Raw genomic sequence first — 26,517 nt, 5'->3', positions numbered from 1 at the left:
ACTCATCTCGTGTGTTTCTGTGATAAGCTGCTAGTAACAACGTGCCTAAAGATACAATTTAAAATAGGCTTTTAAATAAGTTGTCTGTTATGTGTAGACACAACACTGGTTCATCCCTTTCGTCGGGTGTCTTTTTACACTTGAAAGATTCATAGCTCAGCGGTACTAATTCTAAAAATGGAGTGCCTGGAAAAGTATTGCTCCAGACCACCTTAAAAATTGCCAAACATAGTCTGGCTCTTTGCCGAAACGATACAAAAACAATATAAAATGGGCCACGGCTCAAGACCTTTGCACAATACTGCACTTAAAAATGAAGGATTTTATTGGCTTGTGTGCATCACATAACCCCTCAAAACTTTAGGTTTTCAGGACCTTTAAGGATGCTGGTCCAGTCTATCCCTCTGGATAGGCTGAAGGCTTGGTAAAGCTGCCAGATGACCTGATGATACCCACCTCCTACATTATATACGTGTGAATGTGCATTTTCTCTTTATCTTGATGTTTCATGCAGATTATTTTAACTTCTAACAGAGAAGATCCTTAACGCAGGAGTTTTTGTGGATGAACCGATTGTGGCCTACATTAGCGCTGATTTCCGAGGAAGACCGCGAGGTGTAATTTGCTTTGCACTCACTCAAAATCACAGATGACCTTTGTGATTATAAAATCTGTGCTATGAAAGACATTCCCCTTTCAAACATGTGACCACAGGATTTCCTAATTTACTTACTTCTTTTTCTCCGTTAATACTATGCCACAATTTGTTAGCCCAAACACCCAACACACTCTATTCAAGCACCAGCGAGATGGATGAAAACCCAGCACAGCCCCCTGTCTATTGCCATGAGAAGCAACAGAAGAGGGCAGCCAGACCCATTTACCTTCGTCAGCCTCAATAGCTTCAATAGTAGCTGAAGAGAAGAAGAGGGAGGTTGCAAAATGAATGAGAGAAGTGAGCAGGAGAGTTCATTTTGTCCCAGGAACAAGTCAATGAGCAGCAAAGACAGCCAATGCCGACAACACAGGTTAAAAATCATCTCCACATTTTATGACAGAGGACATGTGGATGTTAGCAAACAGGGGAAACGGTGAAAGAGGGGGGAGGAGGGGAGAGGATGAGCCTTAGTTCCAGATCTGTAAAGGGAAGGCGATACACGTATGTAGCAGCATACCTCATGGAGAGGATTGCATGTTTGAGGTACTTTGAATGTGTTTGACAAAAGGTCTGAATGTGTGACAGATAAAATGGAAACTGCAAGAATGAACATTGACAGCAATTTTAGCAAGTTGCAGATGCATTAGGTGTTCCTGTTACGCAAAGAAAAGAGTACATTTCGAAACGAGACAAATGGAAAACAGAGAGAGGACTTAAGTGCGCGTGCAGGTGTGAGCTTTCTGGCCGTGACTGAACTGTTAATGTAAAAGCTCGAAGTACAACAGAAACATGGAGCGTCGTTAGCGTTGTGTTGTGTGCAACATGAAGTAGCATCTGCAGCTGCGGGATTAGCATCTTTTGATAATAAATATCAAAAGTGCTGGCTTACTTCTGCGACGCGTGAGGGGAGGAAACCTTTCAGCCACTTACCAATCAATTACAGTCATCCTCGAGATAATAAGTGAACACACGATAAAACTTTGCAGAGTCAACTTTAACAAAGATGGGGGGTGGGGCGAGGGTGACAACAAAGTAATGACTAAATTCTACTAAAGACTACATACTTAAAAAAAGGGCACAATAGCATGAGACTTTAAAGAGTATGACTGATGGAGTCAACATTAGAGTAGAAGCACACTGATGTGCTAAGGGCAGCAGTGTGATTCTACCAATGTCGTAACAGGAATCTCTGAACATCGCTCTACCTTCACCGCAGTTCTCTTTAGTGTCAGCTGCTTCAAAAACAAATCCCTCTGAACTTATATAATGTATACACTAATCCTTAAGAGCACTATTGTCATGTAGGCCATCGGCAGAAACACCTGTTTGAAACTTAAAGGGGACCCATGATGCTTTCCCTTGTTTTCCAATGCTGGACGGGCATATCAGACATGGTCAAAGTTCCAAATAATGAGGTCAGAGTCAGATATTCCCCCGGCTAACAACACAGAAGCCCCACCCACCTGCTATTCAAGCAGCTCTTTTCAGACAGGGCATGTGCTAATGGGCAGCAACACGGCCCAGCATAAGATAAATGATGATAAAAATGAATCATGCAGAGCTACTTTAGTTGATTCCCAGAAAAAAAAAACCCCCCTGAAAAAACCCATGATATTGGAAATGAGCATGATAGGTCCACTTTAATGTTGGTTTAAAAGCTCAGTAGAGATGCTGAAAATGACTGTGAAAGAATGCTATGCTTTCAGGATAATTGCATCCTTCCTAACAGAGATATGCAAAACTGACAGCTTTAGTCAGAGGCTCTTTGATTTCTGACAGACTCACGTCTAAGGACACGTGCGCACTAAGTTGATGAACACGGTGTTATGTAATATGTTCAAGTGGTTCTTTAGTAAAGTCTTCCACGATTTCAATAAGATTTTATACATTAGAAACGAAAAGGGGTGTTATTAAGCAATAAAACACAATCTTACTGAGATCCATAGACCTGCACGACTGCTGCTACCTTAGTGTGGTATGACCAGTAGCTAAGTAGGTAATGCTACACGAGGACCAAACAAACAGTTTGATGATTAAGTGTGCTAAAGTACTGTACACCATACTGTACAGCATGATTAAACCTTTGTTATTATCATCATTATTTAAAGGTTACTAACACTATGCTACAGATGTTTTTGTGTATTCAGGAAAGTGCTAGCTGATGTAGGGTGAGAACCTGTGCGAGGAGAGGGAAGTCTACCGGATTTCTGCTTTACTTGGTGAATGACAAGGCAGATGGCAGCTATCCCTTTTTCTACACTTATTAGTGTCGATACAGTTTTATCCCTTGATTCACAGAGACCTGAGTCTATTCTGACAGAGCACTGCTGAGATTCTCTGCTAGCGCTCAGATCTGATCAGCGCTGTAAACGTTTGTATCCAATTAAAGCGTGCGTAAAGGTGATTCCAAAAAAGCCTTCATCTCCTTGCTGCGGCAGCTTGCCAAACTCATTGAGGGAGCATTTGAAATTTCACATGAGAAAGAGTGAACTGAACGCTTATCTTTTCCCACAAAGAAAAAAATAACAACACACAATGGAATACTTGCACAATTGATTATACCTGCAGTTTCTAGGGAGAAAGGAGAAAGAAAAAGATACAGGTAATATTTGAGATAAACCCAGTGGAATACAGTGAAAGAATAGGACGGGAAGAGAGCGTATTAATGCCAGATCTACGGAGCCCCCCAGGAGACATGGGAGAAAAAAAAAATTAAGACGGACTTTTGCGAAATCTCGCAAAAGTTTTGCGAAATCTCGCAAAAGTTTTGCGAGATCTCGCAAAACAAACTCGGGATCTCGCAAAAGTTTTAGCCGCATTCTTCGGACGCCAGTTTGAAGCCGACCGGGAGGTCGAGGCACGATGTGCCGGGAAAGCAGTGTTCCTCCCGGCTGTAGTAGGTCTCGACCTCCCGTTAGCTTCGAGCTAACGAGATCCCGAGTTTGTTTTGCGAGATCCCGAGTTTGTTTTGCGAGATCTCGCAAAAGTCCGTCTTAATTTTTTTTTCTCCCATGTCCCCTGCGGGGCTCCGTACAGATCAGAGGGGACACATGGACACAAAAAAATTTAAAAAATAAATAAAAATCTGCTGAATGTGTTTGTCATTGTTTAGGGAGATAAAAACTACAAGGAGCAACTGTTGCTGTTTAGTAACAATTAAACTAAACATAAAAAAAGACTGACACTCTCAGAAACATTTAACTATGCTAACATTTTGAAATTCCAGTACAGTTAATGAGGAGAAAAGTGAAGGAGTCTGTATTTGCAGTATTCTGTAAACACTAAGCTTGCACTTTGTTGAGAGTTCTGCTGTGTAAGGGGAAAACGTGTTGGTGTGAGAATCCACTGGTGGTGGGGGGTCTCTGTGACACACTTACCATTCTGCAGCTTCTCTTTGCCTCCGGACAGCACTCCGCTTGGTAGCATGCCTGTGGGCGTCAGACCCTTCAGCGTCAGCACGCTCTCACTCTCCTCTCTGAAATATTAACCGAGCAACATTTTATTTATTTAGAAAAACATCAAAAATATGGGTTTTGGGCAGTCACATAACTACATAACCATGTTACTAAGTTGGCAACAAAAAAAACAAAACAAAAAGAGTCAGAAATCAATTGTAACATGAAATATTAAAGTAACATATTTATTACTTTAATAAGTTATTAATAATATATTCAAGCGCAGATCTCTAAGGCTGTGTAAATGGAGCTTAACGCAACAACAACACTGTTTTTAAGTGTTTACCTGAGCACAGAGAATACCCTGGCCATCTTCCCAATGGCACGGATCTTGTTGCGGATGACCTCCTTACGTGCAGAAGCTGTGGCACCTGCATTGAGAAAGTGCAAAAAGTCTTACAACCCGTGACTCATCTGAACTCAACCACGTCCTGTGGAAGTCGAGCGTACAATGCACCGCATAGTCTATGTGCCGTTTGTTTTAATCCCCCAAATCCTCGTTAAAAGACCATCGAATTCAGTGAGTCTACTCAAAACAGAGCACGTCTCTCCACTATTAGTTTATCCAGCAGTGCAGGAGACGAATACAATGCAAACACATTGTTATTGGAGTCTTAAGTTCGGTTTACAGAAAATGGTTTGCATCTATAAACACATCACATCATCTGAGTAATTCTCAGCATTCAGTGCATTCATGCTGCGGCTGTGTTACGTACTGTGAGCTGCAGTCCCTTTGACTCTCACAGATTATTTTGCCCAGAGAGCACTTAAACCTTTTTAAAACAAGCCACTGTTCTCCATCACTGAATGGCTCTGACCTTGTCCAAAGTGTTTTCAGCATGTTTCGATAAGCACGCTCTTTAAATTTTCCTGTGCTGTGTTTTAGCGGTGGAGACTAACGGGATTTTTCCTGGACTGGAAACTTTGTTTTAAAGATCCCCTTTTGCAAAATAACAGTTTCAAGGTCCCAAAGGCCCAGTTTGGAAAATGTACGAGGGACAGAAATGAAGTCGATGCATGGAGTAAAGCTGGGTAAGGGACACAGCTGACAGTGTGAGGATCTGTTTCCTGCCATCCTCAGGTTGCTCATTCTTCAGAATATATTTATTGTGTACAACAAAGACTAATTTAGATAAAAGGCATGACTCTTCTGAACACTTTTTCCCCTTTCTGGGCCGGCCTCAAACAGGAGTGGGTAACTGTTAACACTTTTGACCCATTTTTCGGTTTAATTGAGAACCACAGTTAGCCTCAGCAGAAGTGTTAGCAGGTGCTTTAAACAGAGGTGTTAGTTTAGAGACTTCAGAAATGCAGAGAGCAAGCACTGAACAAAAGTCTGTCCATCTCTGCACACACCAGTACAGCTAGTGTTTGTACCTTTTTTGGGGGGATATATTAGCTGTCCTTCTCATGAAACACCCCCAGAAGAGAAGACAAGAGAAAGGACAGAGAGATCAGTGGATGGCTGCAGAATGAATGAGGTGGAAGAGAGGGAGCGCACGGCAAAATAAGAGGCAAGAAAGCACGAGTGTAAACAAAAGCGATGCCTTGAGCACAAAACTCTGGAAAACATAAAAAAGAGAAATTAGATGAGATAATCATGGGAAAGACAGAGAATGAGAGAGAGAAGAAAAGATGTGAAATATGTAGTGAGGTTGGAAACGTCAACATAATGGCAACTGAAAACCATGGAAACCATAGCAGATAAAGAGCGGGTCATAGGAAGGATTATCTGAAATCATAACAGGGCACAAAAAAGGAGCTTATGAGCGAGAAAGAAAACATAACACAATTCAAATGTCAAAACAGTTAAAATAAATAAATAAAACAAGCATGGAAATGGCTGCGAAACTAAACAAGAAACAAGCAGTGGCAAGAAATGAGATCATCTAAAATCAGCATGAATGAGTTGGTAGAAAATGAAGATGTTAAAGGACAGCTACTAATGTTTAGGAATGGCCGAGTGCATGAGTTGTGCTAATTTCCTCATCGATATAATCAGAATTTAGCTTTTCTCATATGAAATGCTTTTTAAATGAGCCACATGTAAAACCAGTTCATTCTATAATGATATTTACAATCACAACTTCAACAGCACAATGAAGCAAGAAAGGTTCTCTTTGTGAATTTGGAAAAAATAGTAACAAACCCCCCCCAAATATTTCTAAATCATTATAAACCACAACATTTGGTCTTGCACATGATCTGTGCAAATCTCAATCTACGCTCCCTGATCAGTAGATTAAAGGAAACGCTGCGTTTAGATGTGCAGGAGCTCAGACATGGTGGAAATCTGCTGAGATCCTGACACATATCCTGGGTTTACCGATGCACACTGTGACCATTAGTAAACACAAAGAAAGAGGAGGAAGAGAGGTGGGAGGAGGGGGTCTGGTGAGATCATTTCCTGTTTGGCAGTAAGAGGTGGGGCAGGCAGAGGAAAACTGGCCATCTCGTGTACATAAGCTGTAAGCTGGTATCAAACAGATGACTCAGATTCACCACTAGCGTAGATAAACCAAGCAACTTAGCAGAAAACAACACTTCAAAAAACTGTCCTCAAAGGATTTTTTGTTTTAATACTGACAGACATGTTGAGACTTTATAAGGGTCTTCATATTTCCTGGATTATCTAAGGTCATCATTTCCAAGCTGCCGAGTTCAGTCATTCAGACGTCACGTTCCTCTGTGTTTAATAGTTTAAAGCATATATAGTTTTTACATGTAAAATTCTGAACACCATACATGTAAAAACTAAGTAAGAGTCTGTGTGTGTGTGAGGTTTTGAATAATGAACGTCTGATACGCCCTCTAGTGGAGCAGGGGCAAAGTGCAGAGAAAACTGAACCACCGAGCTTACCGTCCAGCTCCTCTTCAGTTGACAGCTCATCATTGGAGCAAATGCTCAATACGTTCACTAGCATCTCCGTCACTGTACAAGAAAAGAGAAGCATACTTTAAAACATCTCACACATATTTAATAAAAAACTTTGCTGAGAAACTCTGGGCTGCTCCGGTTCACTCGATTGACTCTTCCACACACACACATGCAGTTAGCTGTGCTGATCAGTGACCTCGTGAGACTGCCAGGAATGGCATACTTATGTGTGATTAATTGACACAGATGTGTCACAGCTTAACCAGAGTAAATCTTCAAAGCAACCCAGACCTCGACAATGCCAAGCACAGCCAATGTCTGGCAGTTTCTAACTTTCATGGACTACTTATCTGCAATTTACTTTATATAGACATGTATATATATAGAGCTCACAACTGCTCATTATACTCCTGCTTTAACAAGGAGCTGCAGCTCATCAGCAAATAGAACAAAGAAAGACAAGAAAAGCTGGAGTTTATCTTCTGATCAAGAAAGCAGGGAGACAAACACTGGCTCCAAGAAGAATTTAGAAATCAATACATAATTTTGGTTGCTTATTGGGTGCTACATGGTGCAACGTTGGAGCATATTTCTGAATGATTCGTGTTTGCATTAGGACTTAAATCCAACCAGATTGGCTCTCCACTGTCTATCCTTTCACTTAAGATCAAAGAGATTGAGCATCTGCTGCCTTTGTCTCTGGAAAAGTTTCCTATTGCTATTAGATTATCCAGTCCGCTGGAAACTATCAAACAAAACATTCAAAACACACTTATTTTCCAACTTTCCTCCAATTTTCCCTTTTATGTATCCTTAAGTGTATGTGCCTCGTTAAAAAACAAACCCATTCGTCCCAACTTCTACCTCTAACTTATTTATAACGCTGCATACAAGCGCGTTTCTGGCTTGTAAATCTTTGGCTTTAAGTATCCCATGTATGAACCGCAAAGTGATTTTGCGGCACAAAGTGTACACGCTATATTTCTCAAGGCCGGGCTGTTTTCAATAGCAATTCATGAAAATCAGAAGGACAAGCGCCATTCAAGAATGAAAAGAAGAACTGCTTTCACTCATTACTAAAAGAAACTGAATGTAGTGCATGCACACTCACCTTTCTCACCAACAAAGGGCAAGGACCAGGTGAAAACATCCATGAAGTTGGGCAGCCAGTAGGGGTGAGGTGAGCAGTTGAACTGTCGTATGTTCATCACGTTGTTCTCGTACTTCAGCACTGCCGCTGGGGATGGGAAAAAAAAGGAAAGATGTTAAAGCAAATCCAGAGTATTAAATAAAAGGAAATCCTGTTTTCTTTCCAATCCTCGGAAAAACAAGATGAATAGCTGTAACAAAATATTCCTTTAAACAGTCGTAGTTTCCAGAACGTCTCTGCCTACATGTAACAAGACAATGTAGAAATTGGGGATGTAGAAATTTTCAATACGGTCACAAAATAAAGAAAATCAGGGAGTATACATCTCTCTATAAATGAAATGGTATAGAGATGTATTGGGGTCATGGTAGGGCTGTTCGATATAATGATATATGTCGGATGACGATATAAAAACATCTATCGTTTCATTTTACGCTATCGTTTGTTTCGTGGTGTCGCAAAATAAGCTGTTTACGGCAATATTTTTCATCGTTCTGATGATCACTGTAGTGGCTATATTAATTTCTTAAAGTTCTCTCTTTCTCTTATATTTAATATAACCACACTACGTACGGACAAGCGCCTGTTTTTATGAGTTGTTGTTAGCAACAACGACGGTAACACCATCGCGTGTCCGCTTGTTTATATTCCACATAAACCTTTCACAATAAAGCTCAAGATCCTGTTGAGACTTTTCAAAATAAACTGAATCACGTGAGAGAGTATGCAGAGTATTTACGGATGAGACGCAAAGGTGCTAAAAAATAAACCTTAGACTCAAACGTTAGAGCAGGCTTTTCCCCGCAGCACGCTGTGTAATAAATACAAAGAAAACGATGGGCGTTACAACTTGTGACTAAAAATGTATCGTTTCATGCATCGGTTAAAACACTCGACTCCAGGTACACGACGCCCAGCTGGAAACACTTCACGCAAGTCGAGCTGCCCGAGATTCACAGAATTTACAGAAAATTTATATCGTTTATATAGAGATGTTTTATATCGGCATATGAGATTTTGGTCATATCGCACAGCCCTAGGTCATGGATTGCAGTGCACAGAGCTCAGTCTCTACTGGTGGAACAAGGCAGCTGAGCTCAGCAAGCTGTGAAAGACAGAAAAAAAAACCCAATGGAAGCATTTAGATTTAATCCTGTTGATAAAAATCTGTCCGCCAGCAAGGGCAAAGCTGCGTGTACCATCTGCCTCAAGAAAGTTGCGGTTGCTTCACCCAACAAATATAATATACTCCTATGAAATGTCAGCAAAGTATGAAAAAAGAGATACCACCCAAGCCTATAATGGAAGTTTTGATTTATGATTTTATGACACATTTGGGATTTATGTCGATAAAGAGGCCTCAGCTCTCGCTGTGGTCCAGGGTCCATTATTAGATTCTATCCTGTTCCCAACCACCACTTACAGCCTTCACTGTCATGATGGCTCTTACACTTGGTCTGAGGAGAATAGCCCTCAAAGTACTCAGCTGAAGAGCTAATGGTATACACACAGAAGAAACAAACATCCGAGCAATCGCTGGAAGAATACTGATGCATTCTTCACAAGTAACTTTCCCCCCCCCCCCTTTTAGTTGAAGTAAGAAAGCATTTCGGGACTGGCCTTAACATTTCTTCTTCAAACCTAAAACAACAAATTAATTCAGTCGCATTATGAAACACTTGATGTGGGATTCAATGTTAAAAGTCGCTTACTGTTCCTGGTTAATGATTCATTAGCTGCAGGTGCTGTGCGGAGGTGTGATTCAGCAAAACCACTGATAACTACAGAGTACCATTTGCCCGAAAAGAAAAAAGGAAAAGGTGGACAAAACTGTCGTCCACGTCCACACCGAAACCTGGACGTCGCTCAACATCTTGTCAAATGCTGTCAGTCAACCTCTGGAGATGATGGAGAATAAAACGGTTTAGAACAAAATACCTACACAAAGACTAAAAGGCGGATATTTTTTTTGCCACTTTAAGGTGATATCTACACAGTCAGCATGTGCCAATCTCTCACTTTGACAGAAGGACTCATTTAAATGCAAAAGTACAAACTGATTTCTGCAAATCAAAGTTAGCAAACTGCACAAGCATCTAAACGAGGGTAACCTGCTGTTTGGAGAAAATAAAAATCGATGCTCTGGAACATTTGGGCTCATGAGGGCGAGCACGTTTCACTGGTTAACAGAAAAGCAGTTCCTGGTGAGGAGGAAAGGAAGGAATAGATAGAAAAGTAAGGTACTAGACACAATAATGATCATTACTGTAATGAAAGTATGTATTCTTAGTTTCTAGGCAATCGATTTATGAACTCTTAAGTTACACCCACATGTTATTTTTTTCTTATTTTTAGAGCAGTTTCAGTTTGCAAACTTAGAGAATATTTACAAAAATCTACATTTGCCTTAAAAAAAATCCATACACAGCGGTTTTCAATTACTCAGATGAATAATTTAAGAGGAGAGACTTGAGTGGGTGTGGTAGCTGGTGTTCACAGTAAGGGTGGAGGAAGAGCAGCAGAATAAAAGCACAAACATGCTGTGTGTTGGGTCTTTAACTTAAGCCTGCTTGACAGCACCTGCTTTTCCAAAAAGGATTACACAGCTGGCATGGTATGTGTCACTCCTTATGAACTTGCCAGGTAAATCTTAGGTATTAAAAAGAAGACACAGCATTTCACCAGTATACATTTCTGCTTGTGCCATATTTGGTATATTTTACAGTATATTTCTCAGTTTATTTTACTAAATGTCTCATTATAATCGTGATCTCCACGCACACAGAAACCAGCTGTCAAAAACTGGCCACACAGTGTGCCCCGTGCGACCTCACCTATGATTAGACAGTGTTAACGTGGGTGTGGAGGAAAACATGAGAGCTGCCAAACATAAATATATCCATGCTGTATATAGCAGCCTCAGATTCTCTAATACACAAGGCCAGTCTGGTGGCCCAGATCTGAGGAAAGCGGATACTGTGGCAGGGTCACCATGGGGGACTTTCCTGCCTGAGCTCCTCTCAGATTCAAGAATAGCAAGTCATCAAACCTGGCATCCAGGCAGCTTTACCTCAGGAACAACACAATTCAGGTCAGTAAGCATTCTGATACAAATGTGTGTGTGTAGTATGCACTGAAAGTGGTGCTCAAGTAATACTTAAACACTCGTAAGTGCCAGGCAACACAATACAAACAGAAAACTTTCCTGCAGGGGAACATCCATACACTTGTATAATTAATGCAGGATTATTATCAATATCAGCAAAACACTACTACCCGCTCGAATAAGAACAGCGCTGCATTGCTACAACACGGTCCACTCAGACGGAGCTGTGGGTGTTTATCCCTGCGCGTTGGCGTGCATGAAAGCAATCGCACACGTGGGCAGCCATTGCATAAACATCACATACTGCATAAACATCGTTGAGGCACTTGATTGAATGCAGCCATGGAAGCCCAGAGGGAAAAAGGCAGAGCGGGGGAGAAGGTCAGCTCCCCTGTTGTCGCTCCTTCAAATCAGATTCCTTTTAAAGGAACAGAGACACCCAGCAACCTGCCTCGTACCAAACACAAACACTTGTTCAGGCTTTTTTTTTCTTCTTTTTTTAAAATACAAGAGGCATTAGAGACAAATATGTATTCAGTGCCCTCATCTGTATTGTCAGGGCAGATGAGGGTGACATTAAAGCACTTTATTTTCCTCATCACTGCAAAACACAATTATATGCAGCTTTTTCATACAATGGAAGTCACTTAAGCTCGCACGGACCAGCTGAGAGTTCTGTGTCCACTGCCAGAGCATGCTGCATGACAGCCACTAGAGGGCTCTGCTGCTCCGACGGCAGATAATAGGGCAGCTGAGGCCAAGCCTGCTGCAACGGTAACACAGATATTGCAGAGAGACGCCTGCTCATTCATTATTCATAAGGGAGTGCCTCCAGCCGGTTTCCCTGGCAACGAAGACTGTTAAATCTGCTTTGAGACCAGGGGGAGATTCCCGCTGTCCTTCCGACACTCTGTGCTGACTACATATTTGCCTTTAATGCCTCGCGTATAAAGTTGCACTGGGTTAGCTTTTCACACCAGCCATTTAGAAGCTGACGCCACACGCGTGGACTGCAGGGACTGAAAAGATTTTAGAGCAGTCATTTTGGTATGAGATGGTGGGGAAAGAGGCGGTACTAATCACAAACAACTGAGGCTATTGAACTAAACAGAACACAACCTTCATCAATAACCTTTGCAATGTCCGCCTAACATTTCATATCAAAGTGACTGCTGCGTAATTGGTCTGTGCTGTCCGTGTACAGCTGAAGAACTCACGAATCACAGTGTGTCCTCACGATGTGCGACGTCTCGGTGAACTGGAGCCATACTGGATCTGCTCCACTTTGGCTCTAATCCATGCATGAACTGAACTGTCCTACAATACAATGCATCTGCTGATGTTACCACTCATTGTCCTACTTTCCAGTTTGTATTGTATGTAATTAATTGCAAGGAGATGTCAACAGGTACTTTCTGTTTAATTGAAAGGAAAACAGGAAGGAAGGAAAGCGACACGAGCGAGATGGATCAAACAACCTTTAACTGTCGTCGTGGACGAAGTAAATGTTTCATGTAAACAGCTCGTGCAGCACCACTGTCGTTTAGCTTTACTTCAATCTAAGAAACATAACCATTCGGGCTTAGTTGCTGATTTTCTGGACCGGTCAATAATGATGCAGCACAAAGCACTCCATTAATACAAAAGCACAAGTGTACAACTGCCAACTACACCCACTCCATCTACCCTACTCCATCACTCTCTCCCCCCACTGCAGTCACTTCTGGAGCCAAACCGAGAAAGATCAAACAGTGAAAACTGCAAAATCACTGCTGCTGAGTTTTCATTTCACACAGCCTCCCTCTGCCATGTTGCAACTGCCTGTGTCACTTTTTACTGAAGGGTTGAAGGGGTCAGAGCAGTGATGGACAGCTGGTCAGCATCTGACACTCAATGAAAAAAGGAGGACTGAGGGCTGGGGTGGCATCTAAAGCTGGAATTTATAGAATTAAGTCCTAATTCATGTGTTCGTCAGTCTAACTAGCCTTCAAGTGAGTTCAGTCTACTTTTGGGAAAGGAGTCAGTTTGTGTTGCTTCAGATATCGTCCACCTCTCTGATAGGAGGAGCACTTCTCTTCTTTTTTTACCCCCACGTGGAGAGGTATCATTGGTTAATCCATCCACCCCCTAACGCGGGATTGATGGGAGCTGCCGATGCCTCCTCCCTCCTCTTTAAAATTTATGCACCCACTCGTTTGGCCATCAATCACAGGGCCATTGCTCAGTGTGCGTGGAGCTCCAGCATGAAGCTAAGAGCACAGCAATTCATTACAGGGGCTTTACTTCTACCAATGAACCCCACCCACAGCACTCGTTAAGAGCATCAACAGGAATGTGGGATCGTTTCACGGACTTGTGTAACTGTCAAGTGGATGCCAAGTGAATAGGAGCTAAGTAATGTGCTTTAATGTTGATATGAAATCTCAGAGCCTTCAAGTTGGAGTGTTTTATTCTTTGTGGCTGGGAACTACTCCCTTTCCCCACTCATATTTGTGAAGTTTTAAAAACCCGACAGTGATTTATAACAGTCCCTTAATTTATCCAGGTCTCCATCCAACACCATCAGAGGTGGAGGTTAGAAGAGTGTTTATATAGAGACTTCTGAACAACAGCCGACGGCCAGTTTTTAGATACGAAACACTAAGATTCCTGAGATCAAGCAGAAAACTTCACGACACAGACTGTTAAACTGGTTTACACCCACTGAAGACTGAAAGGTCACAATTCATTTTTATTTTATTTTTTAAGGAGGAAACATTTTTACTAAAATTAACACAGATGGCCCAGCATCACGTTAGTTGTTGTACTGAAAATTTAGAAAGTGTTTGTTACAACCAAGCGAAAAACTAAAAAACGAAATAAAAACCAGCAAGTTGCAAAAAAATGGATTTAACCTAATATCTATAAGTAATTCTTGTGTCTGGTAACTTTCTGTAATGAGCAAAAAAGCATTTTTTATATCAGTGCTTACTTACAGCTTTTAACAGGATTAGATCACATTTCCATCGCGACTTTGCTCTACTGAACTGCACGGCTGCCTTCATTACTGCTTGTAGCTACATTAAGAAAATGGATTTAGTCAAAAAGTGTGCATCGTTTTGCAACGGAGAGTAAATGTTGAGAAATTGTATTTTATTTTATTATTTTTTTAAAGCATGTACTCTGGGGGAAGATATATTTTTATGTCTAAATGAAGTCAGTTCTGAAACAACACAAAGCAATCTTTTCTGTCTGATAACCACCAATGCCCTGGGTAGTATTTTAATCAGCTGAACATCCACCAGCTACGTCTAAAAGAAGCGTTGAGACAAAATCGGGAAGAAAAATTGATATTTCGGCTGTTCCATTATGATCTCCAGAAGACTTAAACGATTCTCCGGGCAATTGGTTACCAGAATTAAAAAGCAAAACAAAACAAAAACCCAAACACGTGCTTCACATCACTTTGTTTGTTTGGATTGTGCTGTGTTGACTGTGAGTCCTAGGAAGATTAGTTGGCATGGAACAAATAGGTTTCTAATAATAAACAAAGGCACAGTGCCACACTTCTTCACCATCTTCACTGTGTAGGGAAGGAGGCAGCTCCAAAAAAAGTAAACAAACGTAACCTAATGTCTCACCAAAGATGGCACACACCTGCAAATAGGAAAGCCCTCACATGTGTAATAACCACTGCGGTGATGTGGCATTTCATCAAGAGAGGCATTGCAGAACAGCACGAACTAGCCCCCGTCACTCTTTCCTTCCCATTTCCTGTGGTTTTCCCACCGATGTCACCATTCCAAACGTGCCCCCACAGTTAAAGCAGATACTGTCTGTTCTCTCAGGGAAAAGTGCTGACTCACAGCACAAAGGCGAGCCCATCTCAGTGCAGGCACCGCAGCACAGCATCGGGCGTCACTAGGTGCCAAGTGATGCGGCACCAGGCCACTTCACACCAGCTCCCTCCCCAAAACTACCAGACTAAAATCAATGTTGCACAGGACAAATAGTGCAAACCAACTTTTGTGTACACCACTGACCCAAGGAAGAGTAGTTCTCTATTGGAATATATATCAATATAGATGTCGTATGATGACCACTAGAATAGCTTCTGGGTTTTTCCAAGGGTGGCCACATAGGCAGAGACCACCCTCACAAACTAAAAGTAGACCTGAAATAGGACAGAAACCACTCATTTCAGAAAAACCTCTAAGGTTAGTCAACTAGTCACGATTACGTCGACTATTAAAATCGTCGACGACTAATTTAATAGTCGAAGCATCGTTTCAAGCTTTGTAAGATCCCAAAAGACGCAGGAATAAGTAGTAGGATTTAAGAGTGTAATAACGGACTGAAACAGAAGATGGCAGCACTGCATGTACGAGGATGCCAGCTGCCGTTAAACCTCGAAGAAGAAGAAGCGGTGTCCGGTATCGTAGCTGTGTCCAAATTTAGGAACCGCATCCTCCTGTGCCCGCATTTGTAGGCAGATTACTTTACAGCGACACGTCGAAGACTGTCCAAATTCGAAGACTCCGACAAATGCGGCCGACAAACGCGCCCTTCATTTCCCCAGATTTGAAGGATGGGTCGCTTTGTGGCCCAACCTATCCCAGAATTCATAGCGCGGCCCTGCTCAGTTTCCAACAATGGCGGCAGCTAGTTAGTTTTAACTCTCTTATTATACTTTCTGGGTCACAAAATAAACGTTGAACATATTTTCTGGCGAGAATGTAGCTGTGTAAACCTCAAATATCGGCTCAGTTTATCAAGACACCGCATATTTTCAAAAGCGCTCCGACGTTTTCGGAGACGTCTGTTACCCACTAGCTCGATAGCTAACCGGGGGCTAGGTCACTAGCGCCGTGAGAACACCGGACTCCCGGCAAATCGTTTTCAAACCCCCCTGCTGTCTTTCGCTACTCAGGTTAAACATGATATATAAGTCACTTAGATAACTTAAAATGTTATCATTTGGCTTTTTTTAGTATTTTATTTGTTCCTGAGTAAATCGGTTTGGCTGAGATTAAAGTTATAATTTTTACACAGCTGAATAAATGTCAGGCAGACAGCTGATTATCAGAAGTGTGAGATGCTCGAGTGGTGCTGGTGCAATAAGCTGTACGTTTTACGTCCAATGGACGCATGATCTGATTAGTCGACTAATCGCAAAAATAATCGGTGACTAGTCGACTATCAAAATAATTGTTTGTGGCAGCCCTATCAGATATAGAAGCTGCGTCTGTCTTTTTATACAGTTTATGAATGTAGAGCAATTCTTCACAAATAACCTCCCCAAAAAAATCATAATATTAGTTATATCTACAATCATCCTGCAGTGATTTCGAAGCATTTTGAGACACTGCTGTCATTCATCTTTAACAAATCTGACACTAACAACTCTACAGCCTGGATCGACTTGACAGTGAATATTATGTCGCCTTAGGCAAGTCATAAAACGACATGTCACAATCTGGTATTCAAAAGCTACAAGCCGCAGTAGACTGATTACGACAAATTCCACGCTCTTACCTTTGTTGTTGTAGACATCTAGATAGTTAGGTGCTGAGAAGATGGTGATAAGGGACGGGAAGCCAGTGGTCTGACTCTTTCTGTACATGCGGTATCTGTGAAGTTCCAGGGAGAAGCATCAGTTAACATTTCAACTATTCATTCATGAATTACTCAACTGCATTTGACCCTTGAGATTGATTAGTAGTGATAATTTTTATTGCCTAATATTTCACTGTGCCTCCAGAGAGTAAATCCCTTTGCTAAAGTCCCAAGTTCTGAGTAGTCTGATGCAACTAACAGCTACTGATGATGGGGAATGCTACGTATTTATATCTGGAATGGACTAAAGCTTCATGTTTTAGCCTAGACGATTTATTAGACCACAGACTGCAGCCATAAAAAAAAAATCTGCATATTCACTGGGCATTGCAAATTAAGTCTAAAAGGGAGCCATTAACTTAATGATGTGTGGTCTGAGGTGTCTTGGGGCAGCTATCTCAACTGAGGGCCAAGGTGTCCCATGTGACCACCCAGTGGGAGTGCAATGGTAAACAACTTTGCTGCTGTGCCTCCCACTGTCTTAACCTTGCTTAGAGGAAGATCGGCTTGACACATCCACCCACCTGGCAGTGTTAAAAAAACAAAAACATTTCAAAGAGGCTTTATTTTTGTAGAAATCCTGATGAAATGCTTATCACACCTCCTGCTGTGCCAAAAAAATTTGCTGGGTAGTTAAAATTGTAAAGGTGTCTAAATGTGAAATGCGCAACACTTTTTAAACCGCACCGCGAGCTGCGTGAATCATTCCTGTCGCTTCACATCTGGCCAGCTCGCTCCTCACGGAGGTTTCTTTTTCATTTCTTGGATTAACGTGGCTCCTCTCAAAGATCAGGCTGCCCTGAACTTGCTCCCAGACAGACTGGAGCAAACCCCTAGGTACCAGGGGAAGGCTTTTCATTTAATACCCCAGTCTGAATCGCTCTGTGTGACAGTGGGATGAGAAAAGACAAAATACCACAGCACTCACCCAGCATCCTGTGCTTCATGGGCCCGGATGATAGATAATAAGTTATTGTGTTGTAGAAAGTCACAGACTGCAGGGTAGCTGTTGAATAAAAGAGGTATTTGGTTTACTCACATATCAAGAAAAGACCAAGAAAGGACAATCAATAGAAAAACCAAATAAGTCATGGCTCTTTATTGATTGTGCCCAGGGAAACAGTGGCCAAGCTCTAAAACCAGCCGCACACTGAATAAAAATACATCAAGATTATTATGAAAGCCTTTAAAGGTGATCTTAACATCTAACCTGAAATTTAAAGCAGGCTCTTTCACTTCCTGAGCGAAGGCTTGATAACTCATACCTCATATAATCACCAATAATGCACTTAATTTCTCAAAAAAGGTTCAGAACATAAGAGGAGTGCGACCATTTTCAAATGCTGGATTTTATTTTACAGAGTGACACACGGCGAAATACTTTAAGGAATAAAAGCAGGGCATTGTTTCATGCCTGAGCTGATCTTTCAGTTTGTGAGCAGCATGACTAAAACCCTTACTGCCAGCATACTGCAGTACAATAAGGCTTCAGAGATCTTCTCTGCAGTTTGCCATCCTGCAGCGCCAGCTTCCACCGGTTATCCTTTCCTCGAGATTATTTATTTTTTTAAGAAAAAAAAAAAAAAAGAACAAAAACAATGATCTCATTATAGGTTTTCTTGAAAAACAGCCTTCCCGTCAAACATTTGAGAGATGCTTCAACCCCGCGTGAATAAAAATTAAATAAATAAAATAAAACCCCAGTGGACGCCGAGGTTTTGTTCATTTCAAAGAAACCCACGATTCGCAAAGTGAGTGACAACTCGCAATAAATGAGTGGCACCGACGCGCAACATGTGAAACGCTTCAGTGTGGGAGGATTTATTCGACAGTAACAGGGGCGAAATTCAAGAGGTTTCTCTTTTTTCCTCTCCTCCCCTGGCATCTTGCGGCTATGCAGATGAAATTTCAAGCCACTTTACAGCCCTGTGCGAGCCGCAGAAGTTAATTAAATGAGAGCATTTGAAATATCATTCGTGATGTTAAAAGGACAGGGCCCTTTTGTGTGGAGCTCCAGCTTCCCCTGCCATCAAAAACTAGGCTGGATGTTCTGTCGTCGCGCCCTTGACCGAGGCTTACATCTGGAGCTGGTCCCCAGGCGCTGCGCAACAGCTGCCCGCTTCTTCTTCTACTCTGGGTTACAACATCCTTCTCAATTTTTTTAAAATCACTGCTACAATTCGGTTACTTAGAAATGCTTTTTGTCAGTCTGCTTCAAATCCCCATCTCTCTGGGCCCTGTCTCTACACCCCAATTAGTTTTTCTCGCTTTTTATTCAACCCAGAAGTTAAAAACACAAAAGTGCACCAAGAAATGAACACCCCTGAATGCTCAAATCTCTTTGATTCACTGAAGTAATATTAAGTTCTTGAATAAAATACAGGCTGGATTTTAAACTAGGTTCTGTAATCCTAGCTCGACACCTCTGCCCGACAATGAACACCACCCACACGCTGCAATCAAAACCAAACGAGACATTTTCCTCAGCAACTGCTGCACGACGAAACCTGCTGATTTTAAAATAGCTTTTTAGACTTCTCTATAATCAACGCAAAGCACCGCTGAGGTTTCATAATGGCTCTGATAAGCTGTTGTGGAGTTCTGTTCAAGTGTGATCCGCAGAGAAGCGTTTTGCAGCTTTACATTTGCATTTCCTATTGTACAGTCCTTCTGGGACACGGTCATTATCAAGCAAATTTATACAAGCAAGCGTTAATCTGACTGGCTGTTTTTTTGGATGTCTTGCTCCACGCTCGCTGCAGAGATTAATTATTAAAAGTGAAGGCATTAGGAGAAATCTATCAACAATCGCGGCGCATGTAGACACAAGAACCCGTGCGTTCTGCTGGGAGTTGTGTGAAAGGAGAGAGCAGATGCCATGAAGGAATTAACGAAGCAATGAGTTTGTTTTTCTTTACAAGGGACGAGAAATTAGAAATAAATGTTTGATTTCTCACTTGATTTCCTCCAGCAGATGTAGATACGTGCCATATGCTGCTGTTTGGTAGTCGAGACACATTTTGGCCTAATTTGTCTTTTGGCAGTTTGCGTTCTGAGATTAGATCATCTCCCATCTGTCCAACAACGGGGCACAGATGTTAATGTGCTCCTTGGACAACAAGAAGAGATGTACAAGAAATTACTTCGCCATGTGCGATCCAAGAGGAACTCGGGTTAAAATTAAAGCTTTAAAGTTGTTTATATGAACTGATTACAGATGTTTTTTGCTTTTTTAAACATCCACTACAGGCTTATTCATACGCACTACCGAGTGGAGGCGTTTGTAAAAAGCAGCCGTATCTCAAACATGTGCAATTTCACGCCTGAATACCGTTTGTAAAAGTGTTACGAGCGTGCCTGTGGCGATGGTGTGGGGGGGTAAAGAAGCCGATAGGTTTGGGGAGGAGTATTGAGGAATGGCTCTCTCCCGGTCTGGCTAAAACCGTCTCATAAATCCTGAAACTCAATGTGATGCCAATTAGCAGCAATCCCCTGGGCAGATGGAGTCGAGGGGACAACGATGAAAGAAAGACTCCAGAGGAATTCTGAGCGAAGTGGCAGAAGGTTAACTGGGATGCTGATACAACACAAACATGTGATCGGATCTGTCGATGAGGCAAAAAGGCCACAGAGCTTACATTTTTGGTGACTACACGCGTGGGCAAAATATTCTTTTTAACGCAGAACCACTTGTTGATCTGCAATATCGAGACTCAGTCGTTCTCTGAGCATCATGGGCATTAAAATACTATTAAGTAAGTAGTTATGAAACACCTGGGAAAAAAAAAAAAGAAAATGAGAAAATGCTTATTAGGAGCCTGGGGACATCTCCAACGACTTCTGCTGCTCGCCAGAGGCACGCCAGGGCGAAGCAAGCATCACTCAGGCCGTAATGAGTGGAGGGAGTGCCGAGCGCATTTAGAAGCGGGACTGTGCCTCGTGGTAATGTGCCAGTTCATTACATTTTGTGACAGCGCGAGCCGCTCGCTCCGAGCATTTCCTCAGTTTGTTCAGTTACTCAGCTCAATTGAAGGTAATGTGGGTTACATAAATACTGGCGACAGTCTAGGGAGGAGTCTTTGTGATTTCTCAATTGCACAGCGCGCTCTAACAACCGTCTCACAGCTGAGATGCTGCAGAGGCGTGAGCATTGTGGGATGGGAGGAGAGAAGTTATTAACTCTTTTCCCCCTCCTTCACCCCTCCAAGTTCAAATATTTTGTTTAGAGAAAAAAAACCACAAAGTAAAACTAATCAGGTTATTTAGTTTTACTAAGCGGAATAAGAGCACCGAAAGTTTCTAAAATACCGGCAACAACATCTTGTTTTTAATTCCGATTCCAACAAAAACAATGTTGGCTTGCAGATGAATGTAACTCTAAACTAAAGCTGCTTTCCTTCTGACAGCTACTTGGAATTCAAAAAGAAAACAAACACACACACACACACACACACACACACACACACACAAATGTCTTAAAAACAAATAAATAAATAAATCACATGACTGTGAATCAACGCAGAACACACTCACCTGTAGAAATAGGAACAGCCTCGCACTGTGTTGTGCGTGAAGTGCTCCTGGCTCTTCTCGTTCCCAAAATCCTCCAGGGGGTCGGACCACAGCAGATCACACATTGGACCGTATGCAGGGGGCTCTTTGAATCTGTCTAGCTGTGGAAGGGAAAAAGTCAAGACTCCCGTCAGTCTGCTCGAATGGAAATATGACACACGGAGTCTTGACACTGCTGCGGAGAAATTGCTTCTTCTGCGATAGCCGAGCTGGCGACTACAGCTATGATCATAATTAAGTAACATGTCTGCTGAAGGGATTTTAAATCGCATTCGAGGTAACACAATATGGGTGACGTGTCAAAAGACACCACTTGTCTTTCAGGACATGGAAGGATCTTTCAAGGAAAGGCCTGAAAAAACTTGCAAAAACTGGCAGCCGTTCTTTACGAGCGCTGAACATAAATGGCTTTGCTTTCAGGCAAGAGTAGCTCTTTCTCCAACAAAAGCTCGTGGATTACTGGATGGGTAGCATGATGGACACTTCAATAGAGAAAATTCTATTATGCATGCCCTCTGATTGCAGCCACAAAATCCATTTAGAATTATTGAATTAGTCTGAAAGCTGGATCTGACTCGTCAACATTTTTTAATCAGAGGTAGGACCAGACTGCTGCTTACAATCCACCGTGTCCACGTCTGCACACAGATCCGGAGGAATAACTTCACTCATTGCAAGCAATGTTGTTATGGCATGCTAAAACACAGGACTGTAGCTTTATTAAAATTAAGGGGGAAAAAAAAAAAAAAAAAAAAAAAAAAAAAAAAAAAATCGGACACATACTTTCCTGATGTCATCGAGATTTGTGATTTCTGGAGATAGTCCTCCGTGTACACACAGGAACTGCTGGTTCATAAGTGCAGCCAGGGGAAGGCAGTCGAAGGCGTCCATACATGCGTCATACACCCTCTCTGAATACTTAATTCTACCTGTCATGGGGAGAAACGGGGCAGGGAGAACAGAGGATGCCAAGTCAAACAACGGCGCTCTCATACATCAGGGAAGTTCACTGGCCTCGGACGGAAAGGCTCTCCGCAGTTCCAAAAACTTCCCTTTTGTTGGGTTTCGTTGGGCTTTCCCCCCCCCATCTCGTCCGAGTCCAACAGAAACAGTTTTGACATGTACAAATATAAAGGCTGAATCCTGTAACGGGCCAGAGTGTGCTTTTAAGTGAACATTTGAGGTCAGTGGCTGAACTGCACACATAATAAACAGCTTTTTAGCAAGGATAACTCAATTTGCTCCCTCCCCGTGCAGAGCTTCAGAGGCTAACTCGCTTTATATCAAAAGGTTAAACATTAAGTGCACAAGCGTTACTTACATTCCTGCTTAAATGTGAAATACTCTGTTAAATGTCGACATTCGTGATTCCCACGCAGCAAAAACAGTGTTTTGGGGTAAAGGATCTTCAAGGCCCACAAGTACAGCACACACTGAAACAAAGCAGAACAAAAGAAAGCAGGAAACTGTTAGCTTGTCATATTTCTAAGAGGCTGGAAGCATAAAACCATCGAGTCACATCGTGTCACTTTTACAGAGTGGTACAATAAAAGTAGTTCTGCATTTTGTGCTCATGGCACACGCCAACACATTATTCTTTTATTAATAAAAGAATAATATTTCAGGCCATATACACATATAGGCAAATTCCCAGATTAAATATCTGTATATTGCTTTATTTTAAAATATCTCTCTCTCTATATATATAACTCCAAGCCTCACTCTGACATTTGCTTTCCAAGGCACATTTGAAATTATTACAAAAGCCTATTACCACTACAATATCTGCAGCCTGATTTGATCTACGCTGAGAGAAAGCTATTAATAAACACAGCTTCAGCCGAACACATGGCGTGTGTCACACTTGATTAGGCCCTGGTGAGGACAAAAACAAATATACAGACTCACTTCAATACTGAAATACCCTCTGTCAACGTAGTCCCCCAGGAAAAGGTAGCGCGTGGATGCTGGTGAGCCTCCTACTTCAAACAGCTTCATCAGGTCAAAGAACTGCCCGTGGATGTCTCCGCAAACTGGAAAAAGGTCAGAAAAAAGAAAATATGAACGATAAAAATGTAAACTATGTAAAAAAGAAGAAGTAAAACTAAAGTTCTTAGTGTGAAAAGTTACACACACACAATACAAACACACACAATACAAGTGGTGTTTTGCGGTGCATCGTGTGAGAATGAGTGTTTTGCTGAACACGCTCCTGTGGCTGATCAGCACAAGATGTAGTGGACGATGGAGAGGGCGTGAACGGTTGTTCAGTATTGACTGCAACTTGGATTGCATCCTTTCTGAAACCGCTGTCAGAGAGTCGAGCTCCACACCCACACCATTACCAGCTTTGCAGAGCACTTTGTTGACTCTGTTGGTTGTCCCTCAGCTCTACTAAATGCCAAAATGCCAAGGTAAAGACTACTGAAACATGGCAACTGTTTACAGGCTGATGGGCCAAGAACATTTCAGAGGTGTTGTGGAAAATGAACAGGGAGAAACTACTGCTGACAACATGTCCACAGTGATGAAAATGGTCACATTTAGATTTTTCTCCCTTTCGTTTTTCAAGCAGCCCACTGTTTGGCCAGCAGAAGCCTCAAAAATGACCAAATGAGGATCTTTGGACACATTTCGGAGGCCGAGCTGCTTCCAAATGGTTCAAGAAACCAACATACCACGTCATCGGTTTTATATACACACGCTGTATAAAATTGAGAATAAGGATGAGAGTTTGGAAAAAAATCTTCTCTGTAATTTATTATGTCCAGATAATATGCATAATTATATTCCTCCTAAAGATAACAAAACTCACTTTCATATTGTTAAACTTTGAGTTTGGATTGAGAGTATTACACAATAAAGTGAATCATGGGAATTATGACTTGCCTAATAACTCTGCACATAGCGTTTATCCCATTGCACAAAGTAAGGTAAATAAGAAATAATCCAAACAAGCTTTTCCTAAAAAGAGATTTTTAATCAAAGCCTGCAAAAATTGTTAACAGTGCATCTGCCATCTTCCTTCTAACATGCTGTAATACTTTGGAATCACAAGAACTGAGTGTCCCTTTCCACGCCTTGCTTTTCCATCCCATCCTCTTTCAATCTCTTTATAACCTTCAGGTGTTTCAGCTGGCTTGCGAGACTTAATTTGAACAAATAAACTAGCATTTGACTGAACTTAAACCACCACAAAGCTTCCAGCTGTGTTCATTTCTAAGTTTCCCCTGTTGATGCGACTAAAAACCTGGCTTTGTCACGACAAATATTAAAAGACAATTACAAAGTACGTGGCTTCGGTGCTATCTGGTCACTCTATCACTTACAAAAAAGTTATGAGCTTTTGGATTAACCAGGATTTCTGGATCAGACCACACAAAGACTGGACTCTTTAATTTAGTAATCCTGCAACAATCCATCAAACCCTTCCTGTATCTGCTTTTGAGACCACTTCAAAACCTGTTTCAGATCATCATAATTTTAGGTGGACATGCCAGAGGTTTACAGTTTGGGTTAAGATCAGCGTTTGGACTTTACAATCTTTTTTTTCCTCCTTTTTGTGTACTCTGGATCATGGGCATTGCTGAATCACCCACCTCTCCTGAGCCATTGTCTTCTTTAAGACAGCCAAGCAGGGAAACATACTCAGCCAATGGTATTGCTGGACTGACGCAAGTGGTTGTGTAGTGGAATAAATAACTGCCCAAAATAACCTCCGGGGGGCGTTACCAAGATACAGAGTAGCAAGACTTCCTAGAAGGAGCGTGATTTTATACGTAAAGGTCAAAGGGGAACTTCATTTGACATCTTAATGTTCTGCTAAAACTATTCAGTCCATTAATCAACAACACAACATGGGAACAGAGGGGGAGATGGGACGCATTTCAACATTTGTCAGACACTGAAATGGTGACGTAAATCTTTGGTGCTCACATACTCATCTTTACTACATATATTAGGGAGTGCACTTATTCTTCAAATCATAGATCTGGTTAATACTTTACCCACACTTAGTCATCCTACCTCTTAAAATAATGAACCTATGAAAGAAATGAGGACAAAAAACAAACAGATGTCACAATAACATTTACTGGATCATCAACAAAAACAAACCTCATTCTGGTGCATTTCCAGTTTATGCTTTAAAGCATGATTTAACCAACACAGCCCCACATGGCTTTTTAGCACAGGCAATGTGACGACATGATTGTCAGCAGCATATAGTTACATTCTTTATACATATGGTGTCCACACAAATGATAAGAGGCACTATCTCAAAAGTTGTTGTGAAATGGAACAGCTCAAGTGTGATATGAAACTCCATATTTTGGTCTCAGTTTCAGGACCATAACACTCATGATAAGTCTGGGCAGGAAAGCTTGTAAAACGCAACCTGACTGGTTGATAGAGGCATAGTTTTCGAGTACTGTGGATTCATTCTCGAGAAACTTCTTTAGAAACCTTGTAAACCACACAACCCAAAGGATCACTCGCCAACAATTCAGCGCCAGATGCCACAGGGCGCCAGCAGAGGTAGCTTGTAGCTTTGATGAACATCATACCACATTTTATTAGTAATCAATGACTTTATCTCGTAACTTTAAACTATAATCATATAGATTTGTTATTTTACAACAAGCACAGCAGGTATGAGATAAACCGACCGTCAGGTTTGGCTTCTTGGATGACATCTGTGTCAGGAATGAGCCAGCACACCAATTCAGTCTGAATTAGTTTCTTATCACTGTGATCCAATACTCTTTTCACTCCCCGAGGATACAGGATGAACAGAAGCAACAGGAGATTAGCTGCTTAGACAACATTGAGGGATGTCAGATAATGTGATTGAAAAGCCTCTGCTCAATTTTGTAGATACCATAAAGATCGATTCAAGAGTTGGTTAACTTTTGGATCATTTCTGCACAGAAACAAAAATGTGATTAAAACACATTTAAAATGTGAAGCTCCATTATGCCAAGTGGCAAAAACTGCAGTTCTCCTAGCGGCCACTTGAGGCAGAGTACTTGTTTCTTTCTATGTGAAACGACTTAGGAAACAGTTTGGTCAGAAAGTGAGGTCGATGCAAAAATATGCTTTCCC

At 41.6% G+C, this 26,517-nt stretch overlaps 1 protein-coding gene across 4 annotated transcripts in view; it reads right to left on the bottom strand.

Annotated features, from left to right (window-relative positions):
- Nucleotides 1-26,517, bottom strand: part of LOC101465092 (protein phosphatase 3 catalytic subunit alpha) — a 66,277-nt gene that overhangs the window by 4,901 nt on the left and 34,859 nt on the right. The window contains exons 3-14 of one of the 4 annotated variants that reach the window (XM_012919977.4): nt 23,323-23,447; nt 22,736-22,847; nt 22,198-22,343; nt 21,376-21,515; nt 17,771-17,848; nt 16,762-16,856; nt 8,103-8,228; nt 6,974-7,045; nt 5,491-5,517; nt 4,400-4,484; nt 4,036-4,133; nt 885-914 (exon numbers count right to left, since the gene is read on the bottom strand). In XM_012919977.4, coding sequence (XP_012775431.1) covers nt 885-914; nt 4,036-4,133; nt 4,400-4,484; nt 5,491-5,517; nt 6,974-7,045; nt 8,103-8,228; nt 16,762-16,856; nt 17,771-17,848; nt 21,376-21,515; nt 22,198-22,343; nt 22,736-22,847; nt 23,323-23,447 — 1,134 coding nt within the window. The remainder of the gene's footprint in view (nt 1-884; nt 915-4,035; nt 4,134-4,399; nt 4,485-5,490; nt 5,518-6,973; nt 7,046-8,102; nt 8,229-16,761; nt 16,857-17,770; nt 17,849-21,375; nt 21,516-22,197; nt 22,344-22,735; nt 22,848-23,322; nt 23,448-26,517) is intronic. The other 3 variants (XM_012919979.4, XM_004554363.4, XM_004554364.4) reach the window with 3 other exon arrangements.

The sequence above is a fragment of the Maylandia zebra genome, linkage group LG3, assembly GCF_041146795.1.
Source record: "Maylandia zebra isolate NMK-2024a linkage group LG3, Mzebra_GT3a, whole genome shotgun sequence".
NCBI lineage: Eukaryota > Metazoa > Chordata > Actinopteri > Cichliformes > Cichlidae > Maylandia > Maylandia zebra.
This window is presented reverse-complemented; position numbering and strand designations above follow the sequence as displayed.